General features: G+C 53.5%; 1 protein-coding gene across 1 annotated transcript; it reads right to left on the bottom strand.

The window, feature by feature from the left end:
* Window positions 1–4,465: 4,465 nt before the first annotated feature.
* On the bottom strand, window positions 4,466–5,902 carry FOXD3 (forkhead box D3). Its single transcript, XM_060005638.1, has one exon. It carries the CDS (start codon window positions 5,900–5,902, stop codon window positions 4,466–4,468), a length of 1,437 nt encoding a protein of 478 aa, XP_059861621.1.
* Between the last annotated feature and the right edge of the window lie 4,769 nt (window positions 5,903–10,671).

The following is a 10,671-nucleotide window of genomic DNA, read 5'->3' as shown; positions in this document are numbered from 1 at the left end:
CGTTAATGGGCATCTGTCAGCGGAGGGCTCAGGTTTCCCCACTTGCCTCGGGCAGTGGAAGCAAAGGGGCAAAAAGCAAAGTAGACCACTCAACCAGAAAGAAATATGCCAGGCCTCTGGAGCAGGGGGTGCGGACACAGAGTTAGTGGGCACCACGGGCTTCTCCTCAGGCCCAGGGCTGGGCTGAAGGACTCAAGACCAGGAGGAGACCCCACCTTTGAAAAACCCCTTCTGATTAGACTCTCTTTTGCTCCATCCTTTCAGATAGCAAGGGACTGGAATAGGTTATGCAACCCCTCATAGAAAAACCCGTTTTTTTATACCTAAAATCTAGTTGTTCAAAACCAAGCCAAACACTGCAAGTGTTTGTAACAGAGTTGTTTGTCTTTCTAGAAGCCATTAACAAACAAATTAACTCCTTACATCCCCTTAGGTCTCTACAGTTTATAAAACATTTTTCACTGAAACCAACTCACCTAATCCTGCAAGCCCAAGTGACAAATAGACTCCTCATTCTCATTGTAAAGGCAAGGGAATGGAGAGAAAGAAACCAAGCAGTTTGTCCAAGGTCACAGTCAGGAAGTACCCATTCCCTGATCGGGACGCCTCCCCGCCTCTGGAAGGCATGTCTCATTCCACTGCTTCCTGTCATTCCCTCCCATGAAATAGACACACACACAACCGCCACGCGACCTGGGCACTCTGAGAACACCTTCCAGCCTCCCCATTCACCTCCCAGAGAGGCGTTCATTTACTAATTATGCTGCAGTTTGCAGCATGTGTCTAACAGACACATGGCTCTGGAACTGGCTTTCCTTCACATTATAGTCTCTTCAGTACAGTTCTTCAAGGAACCCACGTTAAAACGTGCGCGCACACACACACCAGCCTTTCATAGTCCCCTCACTGCCAAGACTCGTCCTATAAACCATATAAAATAAATAACCTCAAACATAACTCTTAATTGCTTCCAAGTCCATGTTTCCCCATCACTAAACTTTATTGCTTCCCAATCTTTAGGGCAAACTTCCCTCGGGACTTTGTCCCTTCCAGGAGAGAGGCCGAGAAAAACAGTTTTTCCGAGATTCGACCTGGGTGTCCCAGGACGGGAGGATGAGCACAAGAAGGGTGTCAGTGTGCTCAGAGCCTGGGAGGGAAGCAGAGGTCTCTCAGGGTTGGGAGTGGACCCTCGGAGACAAAACGCGGAAGTTTTCCATCTGCTCGTCGCCCCCTACAGGCCACGTCCGCCATCGCAGCAAGAGCCCTGCAGAGCCCGTGCGTGTATTCTAGCCTTCGTTCGCCTTTCCCTGGACCTCCGAATCCACCCTCCATTCCCGGAGGGACTGAGTACCGGGACCCCACTCAGGGACTTCGTCCAGGGGATACTCTAAGGGCCACAGGCCTTGGAACTGGATGGACTTTCTAGAAATGAATGCCGGAAGAAGTGGAAACCAGTTTAAATTCGTGTGTAGCCGAAAGCTAAAATCCTCCCCATAAAAAATAACCCGTTTCTTCTTTTTATTACAAATAAATCTGCCTAAGTGAAATAAAAAGCCGATATCAGTCGTGTTGTCTTTAAATCTCAGTGTAAAAGGAGATTTCAGTGCCTTTCCTCGCTGCTGCCCGCGTCCGCTCATATCAAATGTGGGTTTCAAGCCCTCCCTTCCCCAAATGCTTGCGTTCATTATATACAATATTTGCATTTTTTCCTTCTGTTCTAAGCTTTCGTGGTTTAACAAGCTTAAACCGAAAAGAGCTTTTCAGCTGAGCTATGGCTAGGCCTATCTATCTCCCTGACATCTGCCGGGACTTTAAACAGCCGCTGGTCGGTTTGGGGTCTGCGTCTAAGAGTCTCCTACCCTCCAAGAAATAAAGGAGGGGGACCATCTTCAGGCTCTAGTTCAAGGTTGATAAGTGTCTGGAAGGAAAGTTGCCGGAGGATCTCTCCTCCACACTCCACCGCCTAATGCATCGGGGGAGTGGGGTGGGAAGCTCTGCGAATCTCAAGCGGCAGCTTGTGGCCGAGTGTCACGCTGCGGGCGCAGGCTCGGCCGGTATTGCTGCTATGCGCGGAAATATGAGCGAGTAATTTTATAAGTAACAAAGGATCAGGGATGGAATGAGGCCCCTGTTATCCAATGTCATTTAGAAGCCTTGGATCAGCAGCTTCTTGAGGCTAAAAGTGAATTCAAGAAGCCCTGCCTTTCCCTTTTCCCAGGGGTGTCAGCTAAATTTAGAAATAACCTCTATGTGTTTGCACAAATCATGTACCATTTGCTGTTTGTGTAAAAACCGATTAGCCAGACACAACTGTGAAACAACTTGTTACTTTTATAGCTGCAACACACAAACAAATTTAGATCCGTTTATTTTTCCTTGTAAAAAGAGATTAGAAGGGACCCACCCGGAGACTGTGTGGTCCATAATCTCTTCTCCGTGAAGGTAACTGTTGCTCCTCTCGGTGGCGGTTGATTATCAAGTTCTTGTTTATCAGGTTAAACGATCTCACCCCCGGCAGCTTGTTTTATTTTAGGACTCTGATCCAGAAGGAATGTTTACTCAGGACACAATAATGTTTACTGTTTACCAGGAAGACCGATTCGGTTTTTGCGAAGAAGGGTCTTTTAAAGCGACTCCCTAGCCCACGCCGACAGCAGGGAAATAAGGCTCGGATCAGCAGCCGGGAGGCATCTCCGCGACCAGGGAGGCGAGGTGGACGCCAGCGCCAGGGACTGGCGGTGTTTTGCAAACAGCACGCGCATAGGGCCAAGCTGACAGTACTGCTATCCGCTCCAGTTTAAAAAAGTGATTTCGCATACGTAATTGTAACAGCTAAATTAATTAAGAAATAATTAGAATTGATGCCATTTGAGAATATGTTATTGGTGATGGGAACCGGCTTCCCGCGTCTAGATGTTTCATTTCTACCTTAATACTTAAGGTTGCAACAGCTGAAATGCACATTAAAAATAATCCGCAAGGACATCTCCCCATTCCTGCTCTGTGATCTCGCATTTCACACTAAACTAGCCTAAGGTATTTTTAAAAAGGTTAAAAAACGGGGTGATGTGCATCTGTTTTTCAAAGGATATTAAGGCCACTATTTCTTGGCCTTCCGAAAAGCTGCGGGTTGGAGGAGGCATCTACAGGAATCCTTCAGAAATCCAAATTATGTTGTGACTACTGTCATAGAAAAGAGGTACCTGATTTGAAAATATTATGAAAGAATAAAACAACTATGTATCATCTATCAGGTTAATATAGGTAATACAACTCCACTGCAAAATTTAAAATGCCATACATATATTTAAAAAGTTAATTGAGTTTATTACCATTTCCACTTAGGGGATGAAAATAAACAGTTTGAAAAATCAAGGCTTTAAATGTTAAAATGAGGGAGATGTTTGGAATTAACATTCTTTTGAAAGGATAATTGAAACGACTAAGAATTCTCATTTGAGAAGTTTTCATTGTGAAAGATAAAGTCTTGTATTTAAAAAATATTTAAATTGTGCTGATGTTTAGAATTAGGTTGGTTTTTTTAAATGGCAGCTTACTTTATCTTCAGAAATATCTAGTCATTTTGATTTAATGAATTGATAGGAAGGAGATCACCACCAACATCCCGATTTTATATGAAAACTAAAAGAAAATATTAATACAATTTAAATTAGGTATATTCTTTCTCCAATTAAAATTTCTTACACCCAAATTCTGAATTAGCAAAGTTTGAAAAGGTCATTCCTTGAAACTCCTCTAATATCTGGGAAAAATAAAATGCAAATACTATTTTAAAATCTTGTCATTTATCTCAGACACCTAAATAAAACACTAGGCTGAGCCTTTAAAAATTTTATTTACAAAGTTGTGTACAACACGATGGAATAACATTTAGAATACCATATATATTCATTCATATATAAACAGACTTTTATAATAGAATGACACTTTTCGCCTTGTGAAAATTTTTTAATATTTAAAATCTCCCAACATCTCTATACATTTTTTTCTCACATAAAACTGCGGAGAGTGAACCTTCAGAAAAAATGAAAGTTCAGAGCTCTAAATCTACTGAATTTGTTTTTTTCTTAAAAAAATAAAAACCCCAAAAGGAAAGTCAATAATTTTTATACAAATATATACAAAGAATTTCCCTCCCATCCCCAAGGTACTGAGAGCAGGTGCCGTCGGGGTACATTTTCGGAAATTCGGTTTTCGGTTTTACCTGTACGGAAAGCTATTCCCCGCGGGTGCGCGGTGAGAGTTTGCTCCGCCAGCCTAGGTATGCAGGACCGGGGGGAGGCCGCCGAAAGTCGGTGTCGACGGGTTGGAGGGAGGAAATGGAAGAGAGGCAAAGTCCAGGATTGGGCAGGGGGGCCAGGAGCGGGGCGGGGCGCGCAGCTTGCAAATGCAGCCGACGCTCGAGGCCGCCGCCGGGCCCAGCATCCCGGCCACCGGCACGTCCCTATTGAGCGGGCCACTTGGCCTGCGCTGCGGCGGCGGCAGCGGCGGCGGCCGAGGCTGCAGGCTGCAGAAACTGTCCAGAGAGCGGCACGCTCAGGATGGGCGCGATGGTCGCCGTCGTCCGACTCAGCGAGAGAGGCTGATGCGTGGCTATGAGCGCTGCTGACTGCACGGTCCCGGGCGGCCGCAGAAAGGACTGCGCCGCCCCGCCTGCCCCGCTACCCCCGGTGCCCCCAGTTACCCCGGCGCCCCCAGCCGAGCCCCCGGGCGCTGCGGGGCCCCCACCGATGATGTTCTCGATGCTGAACGACGGTCGCGCACTCGGCTCGGACTTAATGAGCGACGCCGTGGTGCCAGCGGCGCCCGCCGTGCCGGCGGCGGCCGCGGCGGCGCCCAAACTGTTGAGCTGCAGCTGCAGGCCCGGGCCGAGCTGCGAGCCGAACGCGGCCGCTTTGCGGCCCAACTCGCCCGAGGGCAGCAGCGGCACGGCGGGCGGCAGCACGGGTGCCACCGGCGGCAGAGCGTACGGGTACTGGAGCGCCGCGGCCGCCGCCGCGGCTGCCGCAGCAGCAGGATGCGAGTAGGCGCCGGCCGCGGCCGCAGGGTGCAGGCCGTAGGGGCGGCCGTAGGGCCCCGCGGCGCCGGCCGCCGCCGCCAGGCTGTAGGCGCCGAAGCTCTGCATCATGAGCGCCGTCTGCTCACGCAGGTGCTCCTGCTGGTGGCGCTTGAAGCGTTTCCGGCGCCGCAGGAAGCTGCCGTTGTCGAACATGTCCTCGGACTGCGGGTCCAGGGTCCAGTAGTTGCCCTTCCCCGGGTTGCCCGGTTCACGGGGGATCTTGACGAAGCAGTCGTTGAGCGAGAGATTGTGGCGGATGCTGTTCTGCCAGGCGGGGAACTTCTCCCGGTAGTAGGGGAAGCGGTTGCTGATGAACTCGCAGATGCCACTCAGGGTCAGCTTCTTCTGCGGGCTCTGCAGGATAGCCATAGTGATGAGCGCGATGTACGAGTAGGGCGGCTTCACCAGGCTGTTCTTGGGCTTGTTCGGAGCCAGGCCTCCCGCCGCACCGCTGCCCGAGCCAGGCCCGCCACCGCTCCCGCCGCTCTCCTCGCCGCCAACGCCGCCCTTGCAGCCGTCGGCCTCGGACGCGCCCGCCTCGCCCCCTGGCCCGGCCCCGGCTCCAGCGGCCTCCTTGGGCAGTGCCAGGGGCTGCTGGTGCGGCGGCTGAGGCTGCCCATGGTGGGGGGCCGCCAGCGTCACCTCGTCCGCCTCGTCCAGGCGCAGCTCGGGCGGCCCCGCGGGGCTATCGCAGCCCGCGTCGCTGTCCTTCTCCTCCAGCCCGTCATCGCCCTCGCCCACCACATCGATGTCCACGTCCTCGGCCGTCAGCACCGTCTGGCCGGACATGTCGCTGGCGCTGCCGCCGCCGGAGAGGGTCATCCCTCCTCGGGGTTGGTGGCGGCGGCGGGGAAGGAGCGGTGCGCGATGGGCGTCTTCAGGGGCTGTCGCCAACCTCAGAAAAGGGGTTTTGGGCGCCCCCGAAAGATGGGGGATTGGGAGAGGGGAAGGGGGCGTAGGTGGTTCGGGGCCCTCCGGGCTTGGCTCACACTCGGCGGCCCGGCATCGCGCGGAGCGGGCTCTGCCGTCCGCCCCCAGTGGCAGCGCTCTGCAAACTCCAGCTGTCCCTGGCGCTCGGTACTAGGCGCTCGCTGCCGCTGCCAGCCCCGGCGGCTTCTCCACGCCGCGCCCCCTCACTTCGCCCGCCTTTCTCTGCCCCTGGCCCGGGCGTGGGGAGCAGGAGCAGTGCTGGCGGGCGCGGGACGCCGGGCGCCGAGCAGCTCGGGAGGGCGCGGGCAGGGGCAACGGGGGGAGGGGGTGTCAGGGACGCTGAAGCCCCCGTAGTCGAAAGTCGCGTTTTAAGGACTGGCCTGATAGATTACTTTCTACTTAAAGATCCAGCGGGAGGCGGGGCCACGTGACCGTGCGTGACGTCAGGGCCGCCGCCGAGCCGGCCAAACTCAAGTTGGTTGAGAGAATTGTCAACAAAGGGACGAGGGACGCGCAACTCTGCGCCGCACCGTGCGCCAGCATCCCGCGGGTCCCGAGGGCGCCCCGGTCCGCCCTGAGACCCCACCTTGGGCTGCAGCCCGGCGCGGGGGTCGAGGGAGCCTGTGGGTGTGAGTGCGGATGGGTGCGTGTGAACGAGTGAGGGTGTGGGCCTGTGAGCGTCCGCCGAACCCCGAGGCTCCGCTGCCCTGCCCTACCCGCCCCCTCTCCCTTCTCCCCCATTTGCCAACGCTCCCTAGGCAAGGGCTGGGCGTAGAACATAGGACAAGATTCCCATCCCGTTGTTATTATTATTTTTTTAAAGAAAAACTTAGTAGTCTCTGTTTTGTTTTTTGTTTGATTCTTTTTAGCTCTAAAGAGTAAGGGCTGCGCCCCGGCTCTGTCTTGCTAATTAGACTTAAGAGCCCCTCCTGCCTCAGTGCTTGGTCCGCGGAGACACCTACTGAGGGGAGGCGCTCCTCCTCCCCGTAAAGTCAAACCACCCGGTCCTGCCTTCGCTTTCCAGGCTCGATGTGGGCGTGTTTATATGTATATATATATATATATTTTTTTTTTTTTTCCCCGCTCGGCCACAGCAGCATCAGTTGGGGTTCCCGAAGGTCAGAAAATGGCTATTGATTAATCTATTAGAATAGTTGCCGAGAGAAATAAAAAAGACGTAAAATAACAGGGAACCTATAAATAAAGAAGCCCTAACTAGCTGCTCGGAGTTGTTAAACGACTTAGCATGTGAAAAAGTCGGAAATGAGGCGCTGGGGAAGGAGCCGGGATTGTCAGCGGCCTGGGTAAGTCGAGTGGGGCCGGGAAGAGGTTTCGGGCCTCTAGGTTAGACGCCGCGCCCAGGTTGCGAGGGCAGACAACGCGGGGAGCGGGTGGTGTGACTTCGCAGGCGCCCAGGCCCAGCCTCCTGGGAGCGGGGCCGGCCCCGAGCTTGCCAGCGGGCTAGGCTCTCACTGCTGCTAACTAACGTGGATTCTTTTTCCTCAGGGCATAAACAAACCCTCCAAGATTTAACTTCCTCAGAAACCGGCAACAGAGGAGGTGGAGGAGGATGCGGCCAGTGAGCACCGAGTTTCTTTGGCAAGGAAAGTCAGTGATGGTAGGAAAGACTGTGGGCATTTAACTGGGATTGGCGGGGGCGCAAACCTACCCGAGTGCGTTGCATTGCTGGGGCGCGTGGACCTCGCACTTCAAAATAGTGCTCCTGACCGGGTGAATCCGCGATGGGCCGCCTCTTCCCCTCCCGCATTTTTAGGCAGCCTCCTTGCGAGCCGCGAGTGCCTACCGGGTGTGGCGGGCTCTTGGAACCCAAGCCCAGTCTGGCCGCTGAGGCCTGCGAGGGGAATGCAGGCCTCACCAGAAGGAGCACAAGGGCAGATGGTCCGAGAGAAAAATTTACAGAAGACACTAAGAAACTGATACATTTCCTGGCGAACAGTAGTACTTCTGATTCCCTGTCTGTCTCTCACCTACGACCCCCCTCTTTCCTTAGCCTAGACACACACGTAAACTTTCTTCATTATAGGCAGTGCGACACACAGATTGACTTTAATTTTCATTAGATAATTTCCCGGTTAAAACACTAGCACGTTGGATCCCCACTTCGCAGGATGTTTCTGGTTGAAGCTGGGGCAGTTACTCCAACTTGAGACGCCCACGAAACTCCAAGGTTTTTCTGTATCTAAATGAAACCCCGATTGCACCTGACCCTAAAATGCATCTGGGTTCATTTCCGCAGCTGCACCGCTTTGTGGCCCGCAGGCTCCGAACCGTTTACAATACAACCTAGACAGCTTCCAGCGAAACCGACCGGAGCGGCGAGCTGGCTGCCCACCGATTCCCCCGGCAGCGTTGGTCCCGGCTGCAACTGTCCCAGTAAACCAATAATTACAAAAGGGAAGGTCGGAAGGACACGAAAAAGAAAGCGAAATTCGCAAATTCACAAATTCCTTTTGCTCAGCTTCGGTTGTAGAGCCCCAGAGGCAGGCGCGGGCCGCAGCAGGAGCCCTACCGCAGCCTAGGAGGCTGGGCCCGCGTGGACGCGTGCGCGCGCGCGTGTGTGTGTGCGTGCAGGAGGGTGACGGCTCCAGGGGCTGCCCTCCGCAGTGTTCTTGAAGTATCCTCCAAATGAGCCTAATTTCGATTTCTTTGCCCGTCAGGGCTGGCTCTCAGGACTCCCTCGGCGCCGCTGTTTCTGCCTCTCAGCCTCCCTCGGCCAAGACCTGGCCCAATCCGTCCATTCCCCGGTGTCTCTGGAACCTCCCTGGGGGAAGGGGTGGGAGGTGAACAGCTCCCAGCCGCCAGTTCCATTTGTTGCGCTTTTATTCTTCGACACAATAAAAGTCAAATTAATTGATTCATACCATTAATTACGGGGCGTAGCGTGAAAAGCAACGCTTCCCCTCGGTTAGCGATCTATTGTGCTAATCTCTTGTTCAATCAGTGTTACCATCTGATGCCGGGTCTGGCCCTTACAGAAACTTTTCGACTCGATTAGCTAAATGATGAGACGTGCGGGACCTACTGGCTGCGGCCCCGACGTCCTGCACCCGTGCGGGCCCAACGGCTGAATATCGATTTCCAGCGGAGGCGGCGGATTTTCCCGCGACCTCTCTAGGCTAGGGAGCCGGCCGCCCTTTCCTCCTTCCCGGCGGACAGTAGCGCCGCGCAACCTCCCGTTGTTGGAAGGAGGCTAAGCGGCAGCCCAGGTGGGAGGCAGGAAGGTTCCCGCTGCCATCGCCGCGGGACGCCGCCAGGGCGGAAGGACCCGAGCCAGACGAGGTGCAGGGTCCTGTCCTAGGCCGACTAGATTCCGGGCTGAGTAAAGCCTGTTTGCCGCGTAATCTCAGCTTGCAGCTAAAAGCCCACAGGTCGTCAGTTACCGCCAAACTTTAGAAAAGACAGAGATGGGAGAAGTGAGACGGATACAGAAAGACAGGGAAACATTTGTGGGGGGAAGAAAGATGTGATAGAGGGAACGGAAATATTAGTGGGGGGGGAAGGAAAGAGAAATGTGGATAAACATTTTCTGAGTCTCAGAGGGTTACTGGGGAGGTAGAATGAAAACACACAAGCACAAACAATTACTGTGAGTGAGAGTGACTACTTGGGTCACAACAAGCAAACTTCCCCGGAGGGATTTAAAGAAGATGGCAGCCAGCTGTCTCACCTGTTCAAATGTTTGAAACGTTTCAGCCAAAGAGAATGTAATGAGGCTCCCTCCGTTTCTCCTGGGGCGGGCAGAGTCCGTGGTACCCAGCTGCGGAAGCCGCCAAGAGCGGGGCCGTTGGGGGCGGGGGTTGGTAGTGGTGGTGGAGCGGACCGAGGTTCTAGCAACAGGAAACAGGAAAAGTGGAGCTCGGATCGATTGGAAGGAAATTGAGACGTCTGGGGGAGGGGAGATTTAGAATGTGTGTCCTGGGGGGTGAGATGGGGGTGGGGGAGACATAGTGGATGGAACAGTTTATGACGGAGAAGGGGAAATTAATTACAACTCAATTTGGGTTCTTAAGTGGTCAACACAGGACAAGGGGCACGGTCAGAGTCTCCGGAAGGCTGCAATGGCCCACCTACCCCTCACCAGGCCCAAGCGAACCCAGGTGCCCTCTTCCGACTCCTTTAAGTCAGAGACTATGTCAATGGTTTGAATAAATCGTTGGCCCGAGGTGAGATAAATCTTTACGCCCGCGCGCGTGTGCGCTTTTCTTGCAATACGGGGAGAAAGGACCACGTTCAGCGCAGTGAGGGGCGCGACTCCCACAGAGAGCAGCCACCCTCCCTCTGCTGCAGGGGAAACAAAACGTGGGTGGAGCCCCTCTGGAATATACCCCTCTCTTCACCCCGCAAAAACCAAAGTCGGCTCTTTCTTGACAATCTTCACAGATGTGTGAAACTATTATCAGCCTCGGCCTGGATGGCCGCCACCAAGGGAGGGGGGAAGGGGTGAGATGATATCCGGGTCCCCAACGCATCCAAGTTATTTCTATTTCCACCCTTGTATACCTTTCCAGATCTCTTTGGGTTGCGGGAAAAAAGATTAATTTAATGTACATGCATCTCAAAACTTCATTTATTTACAAGGTGTCCGCCACTCAAGGCCCATGCCAAGAAGTGCCTTGTAATGGCGAGAGACCAAAGGGAAA

This window comes from Delphinus delphis, chromosome 1, assembly GCF_949987515.2.
Source record: "Delphinus delphis chromosome 1, mDelDel1.2, whole genome shotgun sequence".
NCBI lineage: Eukaryota > Metazoa > Chordata > Mammalia > Artiodactyla > Delphinidae > Delphinus > Delphinus delphis.
This window is presented reverse-complemented; position numbering and strand designations above follow the sequence as displayed.

Bases quoted from the DNA above. Each gene is read 5' to 3' on its own strand.
- FOXD3 (XM_060005638.1), bottom strand. From the start codon at position 5,902: ATGACCCTCTCCGGCGGCGGCAGCGCCAGCGACATGTCCGGCCAGACG.